The 25,509-nt window shown below is 49.5% G+C and overlaps 1 protein-coding gene across 2 annotated transcripts in view; it reads left to right on the top strand.

Moving 5' to 3' along the window:
• The window catches only part of PPARGC1B (PPARG coactivator 1 beta), a 125,043-nt gene that overhangs the window by 70,542 nt on the left and 28,992 nt on the right, over nt 1-25,509 (top strand). For both annotated transcript variants that reach the window (XM_030927457.1, XM_030927456.1), the window contains exon 2: nt 19,291-19,464. In XM_030927457.1, coding sequence (XP_030783317.1) covers nt 19,291-19,464 — 174 coding nt within the window. The remainder of the gene's footprint in view (nt 1-19,290; nt 19,465-25,509) is intronic.

Here is a 25,509-nt window from a genome sequence, read left to right as displayed (position 1 = left end):
CCCAGCAGATGGGGCCAGGTGTATGTTGGGTGTTTCAGGAGTGATATTTGGAGGGAAGAGGGCCAACTGATTGATTTGAAGCTCAAAATAGCCTGGAAGTGCAAGAACAACAATAAATAAATGGGTTCCGGATGCTTTTAAATCTTCGCATTTCCTGATCTCAGCTCAGCTGGTCCAGACAGCTTCATCAGCATTTACTGCTGAGGCGGCGGCACACGCCTCCCTTGGTTGGCCATGACCCAAAGCTGCTTTCAAGAAAATCAGATCTAGAAACGCTTGGATCTCTGGCGCCGGGCCTATGGGTCATGGACATATGGCGTGGATCAGGTAGTGTCGGGGTTTGTCCTGTGTGCATGGAGAATGAAGACATAGGGGATGAGGAGAGAGAGAGCAAGACCTTGTAGGACGAGTGGGTGATATGGGCGCAAGGGAATGGCCAGGCTCCTAATCCCCTTTCCAAGTGTTTATTGAACACTTACTATGTGCCAGGTGCCAGGGATACAGTAGTGAGCATTAATAAAGTACTCATGCAAATATATGTTGAATAATAAATGCTTAATTTCCCAGTGTGCTCAGCTCCAGAAGCCTCTGGAATCCAGAAGGCCGTGAGAAGGTGCAGTAAGGCTCCTTATATGATCTGCAAGCTCAAAAAAAGCTTCCTTGAGGAAGTGGAGTGAAGGGTGAACAGGAGATAAGTAGGCAAAGCCTTTCTATGTGGGAAGCGTGTTCCAGGGAGAGGGAACAGCATGTGCAGAGGCTCTGTTGGGGGACAGATCCTGTATAGTGCCAGGGGTGGAAAGAAGCCAGCAGAGCTCAGAGTGGCAGTAGGGAGTAAGTGCCGGTATGAAATGATGTGGGACAGGGAGGCAGGAGATACACCGTGCAGGACCTTGCAGGCCACAAGAAGGGTTTCAGACTTTACCTGGGAGGAATCAGAGGGAGCCAGTGGGTCAGGTCTGTGTCTTAAGAAGATAGCTGTGGTTGCTCTGTGTCCAACAGCCTGGTGGGGGCTGGAGTAGAGGCAGGAGGCTGTGGCTGCCATTGAAGTGTGAGTTGGTGGTGTGAACTGGGTCCGTCTCAGAGCATGAAGGGTTAACTCAGTGACTGGGTGTGAGGAAGCTGCAGGGAGGACTGGGCTGCAGCTGTAGTTGCTTAAGGACTCTTGTGTAGTAATCTCACTGATGACCATTGTCTTTTGAGTATCTACTTGGCACTAGACACTATGTGAAGCCCTTCTCGTTAATCCTCGTAAGAACCCTAAGCAGGTGGGTGTCCCCTATTTTACTGAGGCCCGGAGAAGTTAAATCATTTGGCCAAGATTACACAGCTCAGCACCGCCCCACCCCCGAGCCCCAAGCTCCTTTGGTTGACGGTCCTCTGGATAAGTGTTCTCTAGTTCACTCTGATCCTTCTCAGGGCTTGGCCCAAGGCCCCAGCTTCTGTCTGGCTGCTCCAGTGACCCTCAGTGTAGTGTCTCCCCTGACCTCAGGAACCAGTTCAGAGCTGGTCTGGAAAAGCATTGTCCCACACGGTCTGAAAGGACACAGCCATGTGGCCCTCGCTCCTTCATCCCTCCTGGCTTGCTGGCTTCTGGCAGCACTCAGTTTGCGACGTGAGCTGAACCAGTTTTGTCTCTGGGCTTTGCATGTTGCCTGCCTCCCGGGATTCAGACGGTCTCTGCTGCTTGTTTTTATTTTTCTTCTTGACTTCCTCTCCTCTCCTCCTTTCCCTCTGCTCCCACCCTGTCCCCATCTGTTGTGGCCCCATGGGGGTCTTTTCCTCGCCTCCCAGATGTGCAGGCAGGACTTGGGATGGAGGCAGAAGCCTCCTTCCTTCTGACCTCTCGAGAAGGAAGGAAGCTAGCAGTTTGGACAGCTGTTACCTGCCGGGCTTTGGGCTAGGCTCTTGGCATACGTGATCACACAGAGCCCTCATAACACTTCCGTGAGGCATACACAGCTTTGTCTCTACAGATGGGGCAACTGGGGCTAGGAGGACTCAGGTGTTGCATCCCTGGTCACATGATAAGGATCTGACTCTTGATTTTAAAATGTTTGCTTCCCAAACTTAAATGTGCCTATGAATCACCTGAGTATTTTGTTAAAACACAGATTCTGATTCAGGAGGTCTGGGATGAGTGTGAAGTGCTGCGGTATTTAATAAGCTCCGGGAGAGGCTGATGCTGCTAGTTCATGGACCACACCGTGAGTAGCATAGGGAGGAGCCAGCAGAGCTCCCGCTTGCCACTTCAGGGATTCTTCGAGTTGAGGATTCACCAGCCCTCAGTACACACCACCTCCACCCCCGCCGTCTCTCCTCCTTTTTAGGAATTGCTAATGGGGCACCTGACACTTTCCCACCCTGCCCACGTGCTGACCCTGCCTGTCTCAGGGCCCTGGTTGACTGCTGTCTGAGGTTGACCAGTGCTGGAATACGGGGGACTGAGGCTCAGAGAAGTAGAGGGACTCGTCCCAAATCTCATACTATTAGCACAGAAGATTCAGCGTGTGACTCCCCATCCAGTGTTCTGTACTATTGCGTCCACTAGGACTCAGAGATCTTGAGATTCTAGTCCTGGTCCTCTCTTTGACTTGCTCTGTGACTTTAGGCAACTCACTTTCCCTCTCTGAACCTCAGCTTTCCTGTTGGAAAAATGGCTTAACCTCTGCCCTGTTGTGAGTGTCAGGTGGGAGAATATCTAATTTACAGCATAAAGGATTTTTATGAGCCCCAAGACCCCCCAGTCCTAGTGGAGTGGGAGAAATCTAGTAGGGCAGGAAAGTGGGTTCTCGTGGTACTTACGTGTGTGTGCCGCAGGGGCTTCGTTTGACAGAAGACCTCATTGTTCTGTCATAGAGAGAGCTCCTCTCCTCCTGCCTGTTTCTCTTAGTCCTGCGTGGCAATTGAGCATCTGATTTTCCCCCTTTCCTAGTTCAGGTACCTGTTCTGTCATTAGCACACAGTAAGGAGGCCCAGGAGTGGGGAGTCTGCTGCATTGCCACCCCCACCCCAGGACACATCCCTATTACTTGAGAAGAAGGGAGTGTGGAAACGTGTGATTCGGTTGACACAGATTCACTGTACTCGCCCAGTTCTTCGCTCTGGAACGCACTTCTACATAAGGCAGGCTCAGCTGTGGCTTAGAAGGCCAGCCAGGGCCTCACGTCTGCAGGACCTGAGCGAGTGGGGGTCTGCTCAGCAGGCCTCCTTGGCTTCCTTTGGCCTCTGGCCCTCACTGGCCACATGACCAAGGAGAGCCTGCCGGGGCCAAAGAGAACCTCTTTCCCACCGGCTTTATCTGGGAGCCTGTGGGTCTGCGTTTCTCATCATCTGACCCACTGGAAAAGGAAAGGCAGGAGTTTCCATAAGGGAATAAATGGATGCGGAAGGAAACCACCCCCCAACCCCCAGTAAAGGGGGGTGAGTGTGAGAGAGACTGTAGGCTTCACAATAGTGTGAGGCAGAGATGCCAAAACTGACCTGGGAAATGGTGCCCCCGCCCCTCCACCCCACACCCTCCCATCCTGCAAAGGTTTAGTAAGTACCTACTCACTGCTTGGCACATTTCCAGGTGCTGGGACTCAGCAAAGGACAAGGCCAGGTGCTTGGACAGTTTATATTCTGGAGAGGAGATGGATGGTCCCTGGGTCCATGCTATGCTTAAAACACAGTGATGTGGACGGGTGCGGTGGCTCATGCCTATAATCCCAGCACTTTGGGAGGCTGAGGTGAGTAGATCGCTTGAGGTCAGGAGCTTGAAACCAGCCTGGCCAACATGGCAAAACCTCATCTCTACCAAAAATACAAAAATTAGCCAGGTGGTGGAACATGCCTGTAGTCCCAGCTACTCAGGAGGCTGAAGCAGGAGAATCGCTTGAACCCAGGAGACAGAGATTGCAGTGAGCTGAGCTCATACCACTGCACTCCAGCCGGGCCGACAGAGTGAGACTCTGTCTCAAAAAACCAAAAACCCACAGTGATGTAATCCCCATAAGTGGATGGATTGCAGTGTTGGGGAAGGCCTCTGTCACTGAGACTGAACAGTGGGAAGGTGGCCCCAGGACCTGGGGGAGGTGTCCCAGGTGGACAGCCCCAGACAGAGGGTTGTGTTCCAGGGGAAGGAAGAAGGCCACCATGCCTACTGTGGGGAGGGTGGGAGAGTCCAGGAGGTGGTGAGAAAGCAGGCAGGCTGCAGCGGCACTCGGCCCCTGAGGACTCTGGATTTTAGTCAAGGGCAATGAGAAGTCAGGAGAGGGTTTTCAGCAGGAGAGTGAGTGACGAGCCCTGGTATCCACTCTGCCTGCAGCTCGCTGGGCTTGGTGGGTAAGCCCTGCCCCTCTTGATGGGAGCTTCCTCCTTCATGATGTTGCCTGGGCTTCTGGAACCCAGGAAGACTGTCAAAGGTACTAACAGGCGTGGAGAACTTTCCCCTCCCCATTCTTTCAAAGTCAAATAGATAAAATGGGGAATACCCACTTTGCTGGATTCTTACAGGCTGCTCAGACACCCTGAGTGGTAAATACCATGGACTTGGGGAGTGGTTTCTTAGTTTGGGGTTTGGGTCAAATAAACTATCATAGAGTCCTTAAATAGACTACGAAGTAGTGTATATGGAAAATAGGTACGTGTGTATGATGTATGCAAATATAGAATTCATATGCAAGATACATCACCCTACTTCTAATGTGTAAGAAAGAAACAGAAATGTGGCTTTTTATTTATTTATTTTTATTTATTTATTTGTTTAGAGACGGAGTCTCGCTCTGTCCCCCAGGCTGGAGTGCAGTGGCATGATCTCGGCTCACTGCAACCTCTGCCTCCCAGGTTCAAGAAATTCACCTGACTCTGCCTCCCGAATAGCTGGGATTACAGGTGTGCACCACCATGCCTTTTAGCAGAGATGGGGTTTTGCCATGTTGGCCAGGCTGGTCTCAAACTCCTGACCTCAGGTGATCTGACCCCCACTTGGTGCTGGGATTACAGGTGTGAGCCACTGCGCCTGGCCTATTTATCTTTTTTGCCAATCACATAATGTTAAATTCACTCTGGTTAAATAGGAATATGATGGGTTGTCACTGTATGACTTTTGGTTAATAAACATGGAAAACCTAATTAACTCTTTCATAATCCCTCCCATTTCAAAGCCCAGGGCCATGGTAGAGCTGTGGGGGTTCCCCAGGGAGCCCAGTGTGGGAACCACAGGACCAGATGGGCTGTGAGGCCTCTCCAGCTCCCACGATGTGCAGCAGCAGGGGCAGCTGTGGGCCGAGCACTGCTGAGTCATTGCTCCCTCGGCCTGGTCATGTGTTGGCTGACAAGCCCAGGCTGTTGTGGAGTCCTGGCCTGGGTTATTGGGGAACTGACTTCAGCTCTGGCCTTCCAAGGCCCCTAGCCTACTGGGAAGCGAGAATCGCCAGCTACCTACTGCCTGTCCACGCACCTGAGGGTCCCCTGTCTGTTCATAAACCACAGGAGCTGGACACCTGAGAGGGCTGCATATCCTGGGTATGAGTGCTGCCTGGGGGCTCTGGCATGACAGCAAGGTGGCAGTCAGCCCCAGGCAGCACTGGGCTGAAGGTGTGCGCTGGCATCTTGCTGCCCTGTTGAGCATGACATTTCCTTAAATGCAGTGAAGGGGCTGCCTGACCTTCACTCTCTTGCCAGGACCCCCTTTCTGCCTCTTTCTGGGTTATTTATAACAGTGTTTACAGGAAAAAGGGCTTCTCAGCCGAGCCCTGGCCCTGCTCCCTCAGTCTCTTCTGCCAGCCAGGGCAGGAGATGCAGAAATAGAACCAGAGAACGTGAATACTGTAGGACCCCAGAGAACATCTCCAGATGGAGTGTATGGTACCCTTTGTTTTTTTAGGTCTCTGGGACCTTTTTTTTTTTTTTTTTGAGACAGAGTTTCGCTCTTGTCGCCCAGGCCGGAGTGCAATGGTGTGATCTCGGCTCACTGCAACCTCCGCCTCCTGGGTTCCAGCCATTCTCCTTCCTCAGCCTCCCGAGTAGCTGGGATTACAGGCGCCTGCCACCACGCCCAACTAATTTTTGTATTTTTAGTATAGACTGGGTTTCACCATATTGGTCAGGCTGCTCTCGAACTTCTGTCCTCAAGGCCGTCTACCCACCTCAACCTCCCAAAGTGCTGGAATTATAGGTGTGAGCCACTGTGCCTGGCTGACTTTCTAAAAAAATTGTGGTAAAATGTACCTAACATAAAATTTACCTTTTTTTTTTTTTTCTTTTTGAGACAGGGTCTCACTCTGTCATCCGGGCTAGAGTAGTGCAGTGGCACCATCACAGCTCACTGCAGCCTCAACTTCCTGGGATCAGGTGATCCTTCCACCTCACACTGCAGAGTAGTTGGGACGACAGATACACGCTACCGTGCCTGCCCAATATTTTTGTGTTTTTTTGTTTGTTTGTTTTTGTTTTTTTTTTTGTAGAGACAGGGTTTTGCCATGTTGCTCAGGCTAAAATTTACCATTTATAAATGTACGAAACAGTGGCATTAAGTACATTCACCATGCCATAAAACTATCATCAGTCCAGCAATTTTCTATCCTCCCAAAGTCAGGTACTTTGTCATCCTCCTGACACAGGAGGATGGCTGGCATTTCCCTAGGCACACCCGAATTTTGAGGAAATCCCACACAACATGGCAAGGAAAGGAAGCACCTGCCAGCTCATGAGCAGGGTGTCACTGGTCACCCCTTCAGTGTGATGTGAGCTAGCAGTCACCCTTTGCTTTCCTTCCGACTCAGGACCAGGGTCAGAATTCCAGCCAGTGGACCGCCAGAGGACATCCTGATTGCAGGAAGAACCAGGAATCTACTTCAGTCTCTTTCTTTTCTTAAGCAAAATAGATGCATTTCACGAACTTCACTCCTTTCATTAGAAATAAGGCACGTGTTTTGTAACTCACCTCAAAGCTGCATGCCACCCGCTATCCTGGCAGGCCATTCACCATCTTTGGGAAGAATTTGATAACAAATAAATAATAACAAATTTAAGAAACCGGAGAGTTTCTTATAAGCACTTTGCAGTTTTCCTAAATCCCCATCCAAAATACCTCATGAGGGCTCAACAATTCCACAGCAACTAGGAGGTTATGGGCCCCATTGCAAAGATGTTGAAACTGAGGCCCCATTAAATGGTGTGACCTGAGACATGGTCCCATTTTAGTCACCTGCACGAACAGTAACTTTGCCCATCTAATCCCACCAAGATGAGGGCTAAGGTAAGGCAAAGGAGGCACTTGGCTCTGGCACAAAATTTAAGGAGATGCCAAAAAACTCAGTCATCAAGATCAATCCTATTTATATCAGTGTTTAAAAAATAATTGATGTGAAAATATCTATGCTGAACAAAATATCCAATTTTAAAACAAAGGCAGAAACAGTGACGTGGCCGTGCGTAGCCCTACAGGAACCTGAGGCAAGAGGGAAAAACTCGGCACCACTGACCTCACCTTTACTTAGAATTCTGGTATTTTGTTAATCTTGGGTGGATATTTTGCATTAATTTTAAAATTGCATTAAAATATGATCTACCTTGATGACTGAGTATTTTGATGTTTAAGGCACCCTAATTCCAGCCCTGGCTCCACCTCCTAATTTCTGTGAACTGCTGGAACAGCTGACCCCGGCCTTCAGGTCCCCAGGCCCTGGGGTCCTCGGATGCCAGGGCCTTTCACTCCTGAGAGTCAAGAGAGCAGCTGAGGATGGCATTTGATCCCTGCAGTCTATTTTTGTGCCTGCCCTTCAGCAACTGGTAAAATGTTGCTCTCAGTAGAGCTGATGTGTTGAAATGGTGAGTGTTGATGTCAGGTGGTTTGTGTGATCATATATCTTCATTCTTGACCTCGTAGAGGGGCCTGGAACCAGGAAAGAAATGGAGCTCTCAGCGGTTTTGCCCCCACAGACTTTGCAAAACCTGAAGTTGTTATCTGGTGACTTAGGCTGCCAGGAAGCTTGCTCTAGTCGCGGGGCTGGATGGAAAAAAATGCACATGTTGCGCTCTCTTGTTTTTGTGCAGGGCCCTATACCCTTTACAAGACACTCATTTTGTTTTTTTGAACATGTTTGTTGAGTACCTACTATGTGCCAGGCATTATGCTGGGCATTTGAGATACAGTGGGCAACAAGACAGACCCAGACACAGCCCCTGCTCACGTGGAGCTGCCAGTTGTAGGAGGCAGCAGTACACAAGTAGACAAATTAGTAATGGGGTTAGTTCTGGAGATGGATGGTGGTGATGGCTGCATAGCAATGTGGGTGTACTTAATGCCACTGAACTGCATACTTAAAAATGTTTAAAATGGGCCAGGCATGGCGGCTCATGCCCATAATCCTAGCACTTTGGGAGACCAAGGCAGGAGGACTGCTTGAGCCCAGGAGTTTGAGACCAACCTGAAGCAAGCTGGGAGTGGTTGTGTGCCCCTGCAGTCCTAGCTACTAAGGAGGCTGAGGCAGGAGGATTGCTTGAGCCTGGGGAAGACAAAGCTACAATGAGCCATGATCATGTTACTGCATTCCAGCTTGGGTGACAGAGTGAGATCCTGTCTAGAAAAAAAAAAAAAAAAAGTTAAACTAATAAATTTCGTGTTATTTATGTTTTACCATAATATAAAAACATACTGATAAAAGGGGGCAGGGAATAGCAGAGAATGATAACTGCTAATTGAGAGAATTCCAGCAGGGTGCTGGGTAGGCCAGAGATGGGGGCGGGCATTTAGGGTGCAGTGGTCAGGGAGGCCCATCTCGGGAGGGACTTTCAACCTGGGATGAGGATAGAAAGAAGGAAGCCGCTATGTGAGATGAAGGAGAGAGAAGGTGTTCCAGGCTGAGGAAGGCTCCAGCGCAGAGGCCCCAGGATGGACACTTAACCCGCACAACTGTTCCAGGAGGGAGGCTGGTCTCGAAAGATGCGGAGAGGGCAAGCAACTCCCTGTAACTAGCAAGTTATGAGCCAGGGCCAGCCCTGCCTCAGCAAAGCCTAACAACATGTACCTGTACCTTATTTTACAGTTTAGCAAGTGCTTTCCTGCCACTCTCCTTTGAATTCAAGAGGCCCTTGAGTTCAAGTGCATAAAATTGGCTGTGAGTGCAGGCAGACACAATGTGTATATTACCCTGTCCTAAAACACCTTGTGCAGAATATACTTCAGCCTTATTGTTTACAAACAAAATGAAACACTGCTTTCCTGGGCCTGGGGCAGGCTTGTACCTGCTGATAGGCCACCCTCCTGACAGGTGCCAGGATCCATGCTGCCAAAGGTGGGGAAGGGGGCCTAGCTGACCTCGGTGCTGAAGGAAGGGAGTCTGGGCTCCGCACAGCCACATGCCAGGCCATTCAGGAGCTGCCCCACCCCAGGTCATCTCACCCCGACACAGCAACGAGAGACTTTGCAGATCTTCAGTGGATAAGGGGCTGCTTGCAGGCAATAGGAGTGGGTAAGGAGATGACTGTAAGATAACACCTGCCCAGGAGACTGCCTGTTCTCTCTTTCCCTTGTCATTTAAAGAGAGATGAATCTAATGTGGAACTTTTGGTGGATGGGCCACAGATGTTGAGGAAGTGGCCTGTTATTCTGGAAACCGGTCTGGACAGGTCACACGGGAGATCCCGGTTTGTGTTCCGGCCCTGTCAGGAGCTGGCTGTGTGGATCTTGGGTGACTCCCTGTTCCCTCTTTCTCAGCCTCAATGCCCTCATTTGCAAATTGAGAGATTTATTCACAAAAAGTGTTACTCCAGACCCTTCCAGTGCACAAAACCCTGGTTCTGTATTACAGTAGTCCATCATAAGGCTTTATTTCCTGTGCTGTGTGGGCCAGAGCCTGTGTGCAGTAGTCACCTTCTTATCTAATGAGAGTGGGAACTACAGCTGAGAGGTGCCCAGAGGTTGCAGAGGGGAATTCCTAGGAAAAAGTCAGATAAAGCTCAAAATTGTGAAACACATGCCTACATTGTCTTTTAGCGAAGCCATATGACATGTACATTCATTTTTGCCAGTCTTTTGCTATAGGACTATTTGTGGTGCCAGCACTGAAACTCTAAGTCATCTGATTCCCTCCATAGTCCACACCCACGGTGCCAGGATTCCAATTTCCAGTTTCAGGATGCATTCAGGTGGATCAAGAACTTTGACTCTTGTCAAGCAGTCTGAGTGCCGAATCTTTCTTGATTCTTGCAAATTTCTCCTAATCTTTTACCATGATCTCATTCACATGAAATTTGATGACAGTGTTGTTTGTTTGCTTTTTTAGCAACTCAGCTTCCTTGAATCCTTCCACAGCCTTCAACTTAGTTTTCATTGAAATCTCTTCTTTTGTACTCATATTTTCTGTTTATGGACCAGTTAATGAAATTTTGTAATTACACTATCGAGTGGGTTTGGGAAGAAATAACTGAATCTTAGTAAATAAACAACTCAGCTGGTGGGAGCAGACCAGCTGAGGCTCTGGGGCGCCTTGGGCATTAGTAAAGGGTGTTATTATAGGAGAGGGTGGGGAGTGTTGGTTAACCTGGTTGGTTGGTCGAGTAGAGGCTGGTTAGGAGAGCCACTGTTATACCAAAGGCCTGAGATGGCCTGGATGGGATCAGCTTTGGCTGCAAGTAGCAGAAAACTGCCTCCAAATGACAGGAAGTTTGATGAGCTCTGAGTTGAGTCCTCTCTCAGATCCCGAGATAGGTGTCCCAGGGCAGTGTCAGGGATCCCAGCTTTCTCCATCCTGTTGCCCTGCCTACCAGGCAGAGCTGCCTTCCAAGGTCCCTGGAAACTGGGCTTCCTCCTGGTTGGCTGGGTCTGACCCAGCCTTGGAGCTCAATTCTGAGCACTGGACCCCATCTTCTTCTCTGGGCTGGAAGATCCACTCTCGCCAGACCTGGTGACCTCCTGTCGGGTCGCCTTACGCCAAGCCCTGACCAAGCACCTACTTGGCTAAGGCTTGAAGCCCGGCTGTAAAAGGCTGAGAATCACCAAGGTTGAGCTCTGCCAGCCTGAACCTGGATGCTTCTGCACAGAAAGGGCCTTGGATGCCGGGTTGAGATCTTTTGCCTTAAATGTTTTGGTGGGAGGCCCTTCCAATGGTCTGGTTTATCTCTGAGTTTAAGATGTTCTGTTCTTCTAAGCTGGGCTCAGAGCCCCTCTCTTCTGTCCACTTATTTTGTCTGGAGTTGAACTTTGTGTTTGTGACTTTGAGTCTTATTTCAGATGATGCCATAGGTATTTCTGTGGGGACTAAGATAAACTACTCTCCCCACTGTTCTGGAAGCTTCTTTAGGTGATTTGTATTAATTTGGAAGACATGGGAAGATTGGGGTTTTTTTCATAATGTAAGAGAGATGAATAAGTTATCACTTTTTCATTGATGGGTGGTAGAAACTCCAACTGGCATGTAATGTAGAGAGGGACTGTTTTCACTCATGGAACTGTGGAGCACAGGGAATGCCTGCCTTCAGGCACAGCTGAATCCAAGTGCTTCAGTTATTTTATTGGGAATCTATCTCTGTTTCTTGGCTCTGACCTCCCTGCTCTGGCTTCTTTCTCAGGCAGGCCCTTTGCAGGTAGTGGCAAAGAGGGCTGCCAGCCTATTCAGAAAAGAATCCAACCAGCGCAGCCCCCTTGTCCAAGTGCTCCTGCAGTTTCCTGGTATTTGCTCTGACCCACCCAATCCAACCAGTTATTGTGGCCATAGGATATTTTAATTGGCCTGGATGTGCTTCCCTGGATTGCTTGCTTGGGGGTAAGGGAAGGGCAGCTTCCCAGAGGAAACTCAGTGGGCTTCCACCCATTGGGAAGGCAATGGGTGAGAGGCAGGCCAAATAACAGAGGTGAGAGAAGGAACAAAACATTTATAAAGTGAAATGGCTATGTGGGACTTCATAGGTATTTCCCACACTTCCTTCCTAGAAGGTAAGTAGAGGCACAGGGTCATAATGTAGACTAGGCCCCTTCTAATCAATTAGTAACAGCTGCTGAGGCTCCGTGTTGAGAAGGCTTGGGGCTCAGCAGGATGTTGGGCTGGGATCAGTTAGTGGTATCGCCATGGAAAGAGGGAACGGTGAGCCCAGTGCCGTGTGCTTGCCACCCTAGCAGATCTCATTGCAGGTCTTCATTCCTGACAGCAGTTTAAGAAGAATAACTTATCTCAGATCATCAAATACAACTTCTTGTCAGTGAAGGAGGCACCAAGCTGGCAGTCGGGCAGGACTTAGGGTATCCAAGATGGCAGTCACAGGAGGTCAGTGCAGCCGGGTGGGGGCCCAGACTCCCCACCATCGCAGGCCTGCCTGAAGAGAGCCAGCATGGTCTGGCTGGCAGGGCAAGATCATTCCCTCAACAGAAACCATGAGCCATGATGACACTGGGATTAGGCGGCTGGTCAAAGTTGACAGAAAAGAATTGGGTGAGCTGGCAGGTTTAGAACTGAGGATGTGGGTCAGGGGATGAGTTCACGAAGCCTTGACCCTCCTGGAGCCCCAGTGTTCCCATCAGTCAAATGCAAACGCTAACCACTGGCCATCCCCTGCATCTTGGGAAGGTACTGATGAGAGCACAGCCGTGAATGTCACTTGGGAACTAGAAAGTGCCATATCTGTGTCTCAGTCTGTTTCTGCTTCTGTAACAACATACTATAAACTGGGTGGCTTATAAACAACAGAACTTTATTTCTCACAGTTCCGGAGGCTGGGAAGACTAAGATCGAGGCGCCGGCAGATTTCGTATCTGGTGAGGACCCATTTCCTGGTTCATAGATTGCAGCTTCTCGTATTCTCACAGGGTGGGAGGAGCAGCCGAGCTTACTTGGGTCTGTTTTATAAGGGTACGCCTCCCATTCGTGACCTCATCACCTCCCAGAGGCCTCGCCTCTTCGTGGCCTCACCATGGGGGTAAGGATTTCAACATAAATTTGGGGGATCACAAACATTCAGACCATAGTAATCCATGACCACCACTCATGGGTGTCTGATCCATGCCATGTTCCCAACCTGTGGTACTTTATCTTTGTAAGAACTTGGGAGGCAGGATTGTTCTTATTATCCGGATTTTGTCAATAGAAACCGAGGTCGCAAAAAACATAAATGTCCTGATCTGAAAGGGTCAGTGTTAACCGCAAAGCCAGGGCCTTTTTGCCCCCCTCGTCTAGGCTACTTTCAATTGCAAGACAGTCCTTCTTCTGCATTTCGTCTCCCCTCTGGAAAGTCATTCACACATACATTCCTGTATTTGTTCATTAAATGCTGAGTTCTTCCTGTTTCCCCAAAGCCTATGTGGATCTCAGAAATTTGATAAGTACAGAATTATATCAAATGCTTGAGCAGGGGGTGTCCAGAGGGCCTATCTGGTTTTATGTTCTCTTTTCCAGAGAGGGCAGTGAGGACCAGAGCGGGGAGGTAACCCAATGAAGGATGCAGAGTGAGTCCTCACAGACCCAGAACCCAGGCTGTCACTGCAGCCACCCCTCCGCCCCACCTCCTCGAGCTTCCTTCCCACTCAGTAGTTCTGAAAATCTGCTCTGGACCAGGCACTGTGCTAGGCGATTTGCTGATTATAGCCAGGAACGTATAGAGCCACCAATTTTTCCTGAAGATGCATTCTTTCTTAAGCAGGGAATCAATTTCCGGCAAGATTCACAAGCTTCCAATGAAGCCACTTCTGTGAGTCTGGATGAAACCCCATTAATCCATGGCCAGGATCATTTATCTCCCTGGCTCGGGGCAGCCACAGTCCTTTCAGATAAGCGGTGTGGTGTTGCTGGAGAAGGAGGGCCCACGGCAGGGGGTGAGCAGGCACAGAGAGGGGCCAGAGAGGCTGCACACACGAGCCTCCTGTTCAGTGTGTTCGGTCCCAGGTCTGTCCTGGCTCAGCCACAAACTTGCCGTGTGATTGGGCCATCCCCAACCCTTGCCTGAAGCTCCATTTCCCCATCTGTAGATGGGAATGAATGGTCTTGAATATTCCTTCTCACTTTCAGAAGCAGGGTGGTGGATGAGGGTCCTGGCTTCATAGGGAGAGAAGAGACTTGGGTTTGAATCCCAGCTTCACCCTTTTGGGACCCTGGGTGTTATGGTTGAATTGTATCCTCCCAAAAAAGGTGTGCTGAAGCCCTAAACCCCCCATGCCTCAGAATGTGACCTCCTTGGTGCTAGGGTCTTCACAGAGATAAGTTAAAATGAGGTCATTAGGGTGGGCCCTCATCCAGTGTGGCTAGTGTCCTTATCAAAAGGGGGAATTTAGGCACAGAGACAGACACGCATAGAGGGAAGAAAACATGGAAAAACAAGGAGAAAATGGTCATCTACAAGCCAAGGAGAAAGGCCTGGAACAGACTCTCAGAAGGAACCATTCCTGCAGACACCTTAATCTCAGACATCTGTTGTTTAAGCTACCACCCCATTGTGGTCCTTTGTTATGGAAGCCCTAGCAACCTAATTTATTTATTTATTTACTTACTTACTAACAATTTATTTATTTATTTGAGACTGAGTCTTGCTCTGTCACCCACGCTGGAGTGCAGTGGCGCGATCTCGGCTCACTGCATCCATTGCCATCCATGCCTCAGCCTCCTGAGTAGCTGGGATTACAGGCAGCTGCCGTCACACCTAGTTAATTTTTGTATTTTTAGTAGAAATCCGTTTTCACCGTGTTGGCCAGGCTGATCTCAAACTCCTGACCTCAAGTGATCTGCCCACTTCGGCCTCCCAAAGTGCTGGGATTACAGGCGTGAACCACTGTGCCTGGCCCTAGTAACCTAATTTAAATGACTTGCTGACATGGGGACGGTAGCACCCACCCTGCTAGGTTGATTTAAGACTGGTGGGAGCATGTATAGAAGGCACTAGCATGGGCCTTGGCATCTAGTAAGGACCCCATGATAGCAGTGGCTGTTAGTTTGTGCTTCGACCTCCCAGCTCCACTGGCAAGGCTTGTAGAAGGCTCCCAGGACAGGACAAGAAGGCCTTAATTCAGATCTTTCAAAAAGAACTGGGCCACTTGAAGCACTCCTTCAAAAGCCTCTCTAAATATGGAGATGGCCAGAGAAATCACTCTTAATGCGGTGCTTAATGGTTTTTAGCTAGAGAGTGGTCTTAGCCTAATTGACAAGGCGCGAAGCTGAGGTTTCTTTGTTTTTATGTGCTGGGTACACTTTGAGTATGTTGAGCTGCTATGGGCAATCAATAAGTGCAGCCATCACAGCCATTTTGTGGACATTTTGTAAAGGAGGTGGTATGGTTTCGAGGGAAGGACACTCACCGGATGACCCCGAGCAAATCCATTATCCTCTTTGGGTCTCAGTTTCCATATTTGCAAAGTGAAGGAGATAGACCAGCTAGGTCGGGAGTTCTTCAGCTAGTTCTATGAAGTTCTAAAAGTTAAGGTACATTTTGTGCGCATACCTGCATCTTGTGGGGAAAAATGTCCATAGCTTTTGTCTGGTTTTTGGAGGGACCTCTGCCTCCCAGATTGTTCACCATGACTTACCTGGACAACCTCAGAGCTGCGGGTTCCTGGCTAGTCTGGGATTCTGGGACTCTGGTTCTAAAGCTGTTTCTAAGAAGCAAGTCCTACAAAGGTGTCTGCTCTGAGTTACTGGAGAGAGGGAGATCTGGAACACAGAGCTCACCCGAGAACTTATTGCTGGGGGCTTTGCTGGCCTGGGAGGCCCCAGCTGCCTAGCAACCTGTGTCTCTGCTTTTGGCCCTCCCTTCTGTCCCACAGTCCCTAGATGGTGTCTGAGAGGTACCTCCCCGACCCACCACCTGTCCCCTCCTGGATGGCTACAACAGCTATTAAACCATCTCGCTGCTTCTATGCCCGTCCTACCCCCATCACACTTGGGGTAAAACCCAAATCCTTTTCCGATCCCTACCTGATCCAGCCTCCACCAGCCTTCCTAGTGTCATCTTTTCCCATTTCCTTCATCCCCCACCCCTAGTCACCAAGCTGCAGCCTCACTGACCTCAGCGCCTTATGCCTTGGGCTCAATCCCCACTGGGGTCTTTGCCTCTGACGGTCCCTCTGCCTGCAGTCCTCTTCCCACCTCTTCCGCTGCCTGGCTTCTCCTTCAATAAGTTTTTCCTGACATTCCATCTGGTTTAGATTCTGGGCTGGGCACAGAGGCTGACACTTGTAATCCCAGCACTTTGAGATAAGCCTGGGCAACATAGACCCCTGTCTCTACAAAAAATTAAAAAAGAAAAATTAGCCGGGTGTGGTGGTGCACACCTGTAGTCCCAGCTACTTAGGAGGCTGAGATGGAAGGATCGCTTGAACGTAGGAGGTTGAGGCTGCAGTGAGTCGTGATCAAGCCATGTTGTATTCCAGCTTGGGCAACAGAGCAGGAGCCTGTCTCTAAAAATAAAAAGGGTAAAATGATAGATTTTGCTTCCTGTTATCTTCCATCAGTGCACCTTGTTTGTTTCTCCTTCATAGCACTAACTCAGTCTAGAATGAAATATTTATGTGTTTTCTTCCCTCACTAAGATATCAACTCAGGGAGGAAGGAGCTGAGTCTTATATAACACGGTGCCTGGCTCATAGTAGCATTGAACATGCCCACTAGAATGGCTAAATAAGTGACTGACAATACCAAGTGTTGGAGAGAGTGCAACACTCGTACAGCTGATGGGAATGTACAAAATGGGTGTTCTCTACTGTGGAAAACAATTTTCTGTTTTATAAACTTATACGCACACTTACCATATGGCCTAACAGTTTCACTCCTAGGTATTTACCCAAGAGAAGTAAAGACATATGTCCAAACAAGACTTGTACGCACGTATTGCGGACTTACTAGAAATGGCCCAAAACAGGAAACAAACCAATTATCTATGTAGAACAGGACCCCGGCTGCATCCCCACAGTCTGCTTGGGTACGAAGGAGAAAGAAGCTCTCAAGAGGCAGTCGAGAGAATCCACCTGAGTTCCTGCAGCAGGGGCAGCCACTGAGTGCTGGTGATTTGTAGTTGGGGGGCGTGACAGTTGGGCTTGCGGGGAAGGGGGTATCTGGGGGACCCAGAGATTGAGGAAGCACCTGTGTCCCTCTCACCTTCAGATTCCCAGTCAGGTTCAGAAGCATTCTGCTCTTCTCTGGAGAGTCACGATTTAGAATCACATGTTTTGTTTGTGTGATTATTTGTTTAATGTAATCCTTCCCCACCCACCATCACAGTGCCTGGCTCAGAGTGACTGGGCTCTCAGTAATGAGGATTGTGGAATACATGTGGATTGGAGAAAGAATAGGCAGGTGGTGGGCAGGGTGGTGGAGCCGTGCTCCCAGAGACAGACTTGCTGGGCACCTTGCTGCCTGCTTGAAGGCAGAGGACCGGCCGCTTGAGAGGACCTGGGCCTGGTGCCGCCTGTGTAGGCAGGATTCTTGCAAAACGCCAATTAAGACATTTGACCCAAATTTGGATAAAAGCCTTTTTCCTGTGTCAAGTTGAGCTAATAATATACATTTATTCATAATTTATGAGGCCTAGTAAGTGGGAACAATTAAGGAAAAGGTCTGGGGAAAACCTGTTTCTCTTAAGTGTCACATATGCCTCTTTCTGTTCTCCGAGACAGTTTTCGCTCCTCTCAGCCTACCATGAAACACCATTGTTTTATCATTATTATTATCATTTGTTATATTACTCTTAGCTGACATTTATTGAGCAGTTACTAGGCCAGGCTATAACGACATTGCCTCTTTAAATCTTAACATAGATGGCAGATATTGTTGTTGTCCACGTTTTACAGGTGAAGGGACTTGCCCAAAGTCCACAGCTGGTGAATGGGGATCTCGACTCAGTTCTGCCAGGCCCCAGGGCCAACGGAACATCACCAAGCCCTTCTGTTTCTGTGTCAGCCCCCCCAACTCAGGCTATTTCTGAATCTGTAGGGCAGCTCTTCTATTGGTGACCGTTAAACTTGGGAGACCAGGGTGAGAAATTGATTGCCTTCTGATTCAGTAGCTCTGGGATTAGGCCTGAGAATTTATATTATTTCCAACATACCAGGTTTCCAGGTGATTCTAGTGCTGCCCGTCTGAGACTACACTTTGAGAACCACTGATTCAGGCAGTGCTGCTATCCGAGTCACCTGTGGCTCCCTTCTCCCCCACTCACTGCTGTTAGGTGGGTTTATGACCTTCTAGATCTTTTCCTGTGTGTTTGCATACATGCTATGCTACATAGAGAAATATACGGCTTGATTTCTATTTTTTCTACACATGTGGGGTTCTATTTTACATGCTGATATTCTACAACTTTTTTATTTAATGTGTCTTGGAGAACATATAGATCTTCATTCTTTTCAGCAGCACTGTAGTATTTCATGATATGGGTGTTTTGTTTGTTTGTTTGTTTTTGTTCTGTTTTGTTTGTTTTTGGTTTTTGAGACAGTTTCCATCTGTCACCCAGGCTGGAGTGCAGTGGCATGATCTTAGCTCACTGCAACCTCCGCCTCTGGGCTCAAGTGATTCTCATGCCTCAATCTCCCAAGTAACTGAGATTACAGGCGTGCACCACCACACCTGGCTAATTTGTGTATTTTTAGTAAAGACGGGGTTTCGCCATGTTGGCCAGGCCGGTCTTGAACTCCTGGCCTCGAATGATCTGCCCACCTCAGTCTCTCAAAGTGTTGGGATTACAGGCGTGAGCCACCATGCTCGGCCCATGATAGGGGTGTTTTATGACTTTATTTACATATTGTCTACTGATTGATGTTCCATCATATTATATCATATATGTAATTTTATGTTCATCATATATACTCCATCATATGTTACATCATATATGTAATTTTAGACATTACATATATTCCTATAAAATCCCTGGGAACATGGATGAGTGTTTCTTCAGAATCTAGTAGTCACACATTAGTGTCAGTCATTATTATTGCTGTTTTTGTTTCATTATTAATATAGAGGCATTGTTAGCTTCAAGAAGTCCACTTATAAGTGGGGACATATATGTAAAGGACTGGCTCCTCATTTACAGTCTCTCATAAAGTTTTCAACAAAACAGTTCTGGTAAGAGGACAGAGATGTATGTGGGTAGGGCCTTGAGGGACGTGTAGGAGTGCAGAGGGGAGAACAGCATGGAGGTTTGTACTGTTGGGGCCTAGCTTAGCTACCAGAAGATTTAACCAAGGGGTGGAGCTGATCTTTCCATTTCTTGGTCGTTTGGCAAAATCAGGCCTTGGCCACGGGTCCAGATTGGCTGCATCATTATTGAGAGGGCCCCTGCTTGGGTCTAGCCAGCCTCAGCTCTGATCCACCTCTTTCCTTCCTGTCTCCTCAGGGTGGAGGGTCCGGGGAGGAGCAACTCTATGCTGACTTTCCAGAACTCGACCTCTCCCAGCTGGATGCCAGCGACTTTGACTCGGCCACCTGCTTTGGGGAGCTGCAGTGGTGCCCAGAGAACTCAGAGACTGAACCCAACCAGTACAGCCCCGATGACTCCGAGCTCTTCCAGGTATGCCCTCTCCAGTGTCCCCTCCTCCCACCCTGTCAGGCCTCTCTGTCCTCAAAATCCCGGCTCTGCCTTGCTCTGCCCTCTCCTGCACTTGCTCATGCCGAGAAGTCCCCTCACCCACCAAAGCTGTTGGGCCCCGCCCTCACCCACCAAAGCTGTTGGGCCCCGGTTTCTTGTGCTGGATCGGCCCCTGATCTGGCGCAGCTCACACGCCTCACCTGGCCCTTGCTGTATCACCTCAGGAAAGTAAGGGTGAGATGAACTGCTCTCTAGGCCTCCCGAGCAGAACCAAGCCCCTTTGTGTGCCACAGAGGTCCAGGTCCTCTGTTCCGTACATTATCTCATCCAATCCTCATCCCCACCCTGCAAGACAGGCTCCAGTATTTTCCCATTTTACAGATAAGGAAAATGAGGCTTGGAAAAGTGAAGTCCTGTGCCTAGGGCAATTAACCTCGTCAGTAGCTGAACTGAATTCAAACCTAGTCTTCTTGCCCCCAGAGCCAGGACTTTATGACCATGATGATACCATAATGAGATGACTGGCATTTATTGAGCAGCTGTTCTGTGGGAGGGCTGTCTCTGTTTGTGTATATTAATTCATTTACATTTCTTAACAACTCTCAGTTGTAAATACAATTATCTCCCTTTTTCAGCTGGAGCCTAGAGGTTCTTTAATAAGAGGCAGTGCCAAGAACCACTATGCCTGTGCCTCTCTGGCCCTTGTGCTCCAGCGCTGAGCCTCAGGGGCATGTAATGGCTAGCATTTCCTGTAAGAAGGCCTCTTACGGAATAATATGATGTCCGGGGTTTGCTTCAGAAGAAAGCAAGCTCTGCATGGATTTGCATGTGTGGGTGGGAGTGTGCGGCCTAGAGGGTAATAGATGAAATTAGATTGGCCGTATTTAACTGGGTGATGGACACATTCAGATTCATGATTCTTTTCTTGGAATTTTCTCCCTCATAAAGATCAGGGGCAGAAGCCATAGCTCCCTGTGCCTATCTGACAATATAATAATAATAACAACAATAACATCGCGCGTGCTGAACACCAAGGTGGTGTGCTGCAAGCATCCTTTCCAAGCGTCCTCCTGATGGATTTTATCATCCTTCTAGAAATGTTTACCGAGCCCCCTATGTGTCAGGCACTGTGTTCATCAGAGGACTTTACAGTCTGTAAACATGTGAACAAACAGTAGTCACTTGTGATAAGGGCGAAAAGGAAATAGAGAAGGGACTGTGGACTGAGTGGTCGGGAAAGGCCTCTCTGAGGAAGGGGAGCTATCAGTTGTGTACTCCTAATAATTGGTTTTACAGACAAGGAAAGGGAAACTCAGGAAGGTTTGGTGTAGGTCAAGGTCAAGGTCAAACAGCTAGTAAGGATCCAGGCAAAGATTGTAATCTAGGAACCCACACCCCTCACCGCTATACGGAACCCCTTTGCCAACCCAGTGAGGAATTACCAGAACCAAACTGCAGTTCTGGCTCCAACCAGAGACCTCCATTTTCTTGCTTGAACAATGGGGACAATTCCTTTGCTATACTGCACCTTTCCTCTTAGGGGGCCAACTCCAGAAAATGCTTTTAGGTTGCAGAGAACTCATGAGTGAAAGGGGTTTGGATGCTCCCTGAAAACCATTCCCACCAAGACTGTATAGGCCCCCCACCTACTCAGACAACGGCCAGACCCACCGGCAAGCCTCTGATGAGGTCCTACTAGTGCTTTCAGGCTCAAGTAAGCTTGGTGCGGCCCCAGCCCTGCAAGGAAGACAGTCCTCACAGCTGGCCGAGCTCTGCCCTCCCAGCCCCTCTCCCTTTGGTGGGCTGCACACTCCTCCAGCTCTCCTGAGATTAGGCTAGCTCTATCCATTGCTCACCGGTGCACCCTCTGTGCATGTGACTGGGACCTGTCCCCACCCTCTGCTCCCTGCCCATGGGAAACTCTGAATGTGGGCTGTGTCTGCATTGTTCTTTGTTGTATTCCCAGGGCTCTGCACAATGCCGGGCACTTTGTCAGGGCTTAACAGTCATCCACTGAATGAATCCTTCGACACCCAGCTCTCATGATGCCTCCTCCTAAGGCAGTTGGTCACTTAGTCCCGCTCATGGGCTCCCATCTCTTGCACACATGTGTGTCCTTCAGACTGTAAGATCCTTGGGGACAAACACTTTATTCATCTCTGGGGCCCTTGCACATTGTAAGGACTCAATTCATAGGTGTTGAATGAAGGGAACTGATTAAACTGACCCATTCCAAAAACCTTGAGCTGGGATCTAGGAGCCATAGGTTCTAGTCCCCTTTCTGGCACTAACTTGGACAGTTTCTTTATAGGAACAATGGGAATCATGGAGCCTTGCTGCCCGTGCCAAGCTCTGTTAACAATGAAATGGCACCATTGTTATGGAAACAAACTGGGAGAGTGGAGAACAAGCTACAGTTGCAAGGGTTGACACCTCCTCCGGGACGGGAACGTTGCTTCCATTTCTCTGCATGTCCCAGAGTCCTTAGGGATGGGACATGCCAGGCCCTTAGTAAATATTTCTAGAGTAAGGCAGGTGTTTGGTTGTTGTGCAACAATTTGCTGTGTGTCCTTGGATGAGTAGCTCCCTTTGTTTGGGCCTCAGTTTCCCCATGTGAGGAATGAGGAAGGAACACGGACAAATCAATCTGTTGAGGCTACAGGAAGAAAGTCACTGGGTCTGGACCTACTCCCAGAAAAATGTGAGGGAGGTGGCCAATTTCCTGGGTTTCTTGAACCTCAATTTAAGCCCCCTGGATAGTAGCGATCTCTGAGTGTTCTCTCTGCCCTGGTAGCCTACATTCTGTTCCGTGACGTTTCTTCAAGCCACTCTAGGTCCTCAAAATGAAGCCTTTTCCCTCAGATTTCTTGAAGGCTCCTTTTCCTCCTGCATGAGATCAGCTCAGAAAGACTGGGGGTGGGGCTGAGTCTATTAATATCCCTTCCTCAGCTGATTAACTCTCCATTAATTTGCACTCTGTTTCTATGCTGAGCAGGGAGAGCCGAGCTAATGGGCCTGGGGAAGAGGAGAGGGGTGGCGCAGCTCCCTGGGATGGATGGCTGGAGAAAGCAGTGACCAGCGTGGGCAGGGTTGGCTGCTCCTCCTAGTCGGGCTCAGGGCCTCCAGCCCCTCCTGGCTGTTTCAGTGGAGTGGGGTGGGGAGAGGTGGGGAGAAGGGGAGCAGTTTTGCTTTTACCCAACTTGATGGGTACTTCTTGAGGTCTTTGCCATTTTGGACTCATTTCAGCACCATGACCGGCACTCAGTAAGTCAGTGTTGGCTCTCTGAGTCTTGGGTTCTAGTCCTTAGTCCTACCCCTGACTCACTGTGTGACCTTGAAAGATCTCTTTCCTAGGGCTTTCTTCCTCCCCTGCCACCACGCCCCCCAAAAAACAATGGCAGATAGGTTTCCTTGTGAGTGCCAGCTGTGATTGATTGGCAGTTGTCACCTGAAGCCCTGCATCAGGAAAAATGCTGGCATGGAAGGAAGAGGCTGTTAGCAATACAGGGCAGCAGTAGCGTGTGTGCCATGCGTTTGAAATCTCTCTTCACTACGTGGTTCCTGAGAGCCCTTCCAGCTCTGACATTTGTGATAATTCACAGTATCTCTGGCCCTTGGTACTGTCCCTGGGAAAGAGGGAGAATTCTCAGTTCATGCAGTGCTGATGATGTCATTTCTGAATGACTTCCCTCTAGAATCTGGTCTTTGAGACACTGAACTTAGCCTCCCACCATTGTTCATTGTTTGGTTCATTCATTCTTTCATTCAGTAAATCTGCCGTGGTGCCTCCCATGTCCCAGGCATTGAGCTTAGGGACCTAAGCACTCTACAAAGCACTCTCATTACTGCTTCCAGACTTGGCCTTCTGGGAGCCCAGGGAGGGAGGCTGGCCAGGGATCATGTCTTCCCATTTCACAGGGAAAGGAGCAAGGCATAGAGGAGGGAAACCTTGCCTAAGATCACCCTTTTGATGGCAGAACCCCAAGAGTGGTCACTGAGCTCCAGGTTCTAGGATCTTAACTCCCCATCAAGCTGGACAGATGGTTCTGAGCTGGACAGGGTTGGGAGTCTGGCCTGAGGGTTGAAGGAGACTTGTGGGTAGGGTGGGGAGCAGCCAGTGAGCCCCCCTGCATTCTAAAGCCAGAGTCCTCGGACCCTGATCTACCCTCGGGCCTCCGTCCCCAGGGCTTGGGCCAGGCCCAACCAAAATCTTCTTTTGACCTTTCTTTTATTCTTAGCTCTGTTCTAAAAATTACAAACGTGTTTGTTCTCTCCCCGTGTTCCCCCTTCGAACTTCTCAGCTGCTGCTCCGGCTGTAAGGCCTGGAACAGATTTAGTGCAGCCAAAAGGCCGTCACGAGATGTGTATTTCAGATGAACTTCCTGCAGAAAGGATAAACAGCCTGACCTGGGATGGGAAAGAGTGCCGGAGGAGGCGTCATGTGACAGAATGTGCCTGCTGCCAGAACAGCCCAGGGACCAGGCCTTACTAAATGAGGCACTCGGTGCCTCACCTAGAAACCACATGCTCTCGGCACCCGGCCTCTGGGCATGGGGGTCTGTGGGCTGGGGGTGTGCACGCTGACCCTCCTTATGGTTCATCTGTGCGTGGGGCACTCTTGCTGTCCAAGTCCTGGCTCTGGATGTTATTTACTACGTGAGCCCTGACTAGTTGCTGAGCCTCCAGGAGCTTGTGTCTTCAGCTGCAAAAAGGAGATCAGAATTGTGCGCCCCTGGGCGAGGTTGCTGTGAGGCCTCCCTGAGCCTGACAGAGCCTTTCTACTCTCTTCAGCCAAGCGCTGTGCCCCTGGCCTTTGATTGGGGTTTCCCTTTTCCTGGGTCTCCCCTCCTTAACACTTTACCTGGCTCGTGTCTTTCAAGCCTACTTTTAAGTATCAGCTGCTCAGAGAAGGCATCTGGGACCACCCTGAAGAGCCTGTAAGTCCTCGCCACATTCTTTTTCTCCATCATGGCTTCCTTTTATTTTCTTCCTAGCCTTTCTCACGCTCTGAAATGATCTTGTTTGTTAGTTTCACCCCGTCCTCTACTGGAGGGTAAGCTCCATGGGAGCTGGGCATGTCAGTCTCTGCGTGCTGTTTATCACCATCGTCCGGCATGAAGCCAGGCACAGCGTAGCCACCGGGAAAGGGAAGGAAGGGAGCAAAGAGTGCAGGGGGCAGTTACCACCACCACCACCACCACCATCATCATCATCATCATCCTGGCAGAAATCGTGTAACAGTAGCAGCACTAGCAGTGGTAGTGGTAGTAGGTACAGTCATCACAGTAGCAAGTGCTTATTTTGTGCCAGGCACCATTTTCTAAGCATCTTACCTAAGTTTACTCATCTAGTCCTCAGCAGTAACCTTAGGAAATGTGTGCTGTGTGTTATCCCACTTGATAGATGAGAAAACTAACTTGCCTAAGGGCCCAGAGTTGCTAAGTATGGGACCTGGGGTCCAGCCCCAGCTCCAGAGCCTGAGTGTCTAATCACCATACTTGCTACTCAGTATGAATAGCAATTGATACTGAGTGAATGAGGAGGAATTCAGGAGTGAATGAGGAGAGTAAGCTCTGGGAACCCGCAGAGAAATGATAGCTGCCTCGTCACTGCTGTGGTTATTATTGTCATAGTTGAACCCTGGAGCTTCTGGCCTTCACACTGCCTGGACCCCAGGGTCTGAGGGGCTGCAACAGGTTGCTGCTACCAGTGTGGTAGGCCAGCCTCTGTCCTTGGTAGGGGAGGCAGGCGTCGCTCAGGTGGATAGCCCTGTGCCCAGGTCACATACTGATAAACAGCAGAGCCAAAAGTGGGACTCCCAGGCAGGGCCCTTTCCATTATCACCTGCTGTCTGTTCATAAAATTCTGGGATTCTTGGAGTCAATAACACATTTATCGGGCATCTGCTATGCCAGGAATACTGAGCAGCTCTGCTGGGGGTGGGGGTCGGCTGAGGGGAAGGTATGGCAGGAGGGTGATGGTGGGCCAACCGGCTGGGCAGAGCTGGTGTCTACCGTGGAGACTGAG

This window comes from Rhinopithecus roxellana, chromosome 3, assembly GCF_007565055.1.
Source record: "Rhinopithecus roxellana isolate Shanxi Qingling chromosome 3, ASM756505v1, whole genome shotgun sequence".
NCBI lineage: Eukaryota > Metazoa > Chordata > Mammalia > Primates > Cercopithecidae > Rhinopithecus > Rhinopithecus roxellana.
Note: the sequence above shows the minus strand (reverse complement) of the source record. Positions and strands in the feature narration are given on the sequence as shown.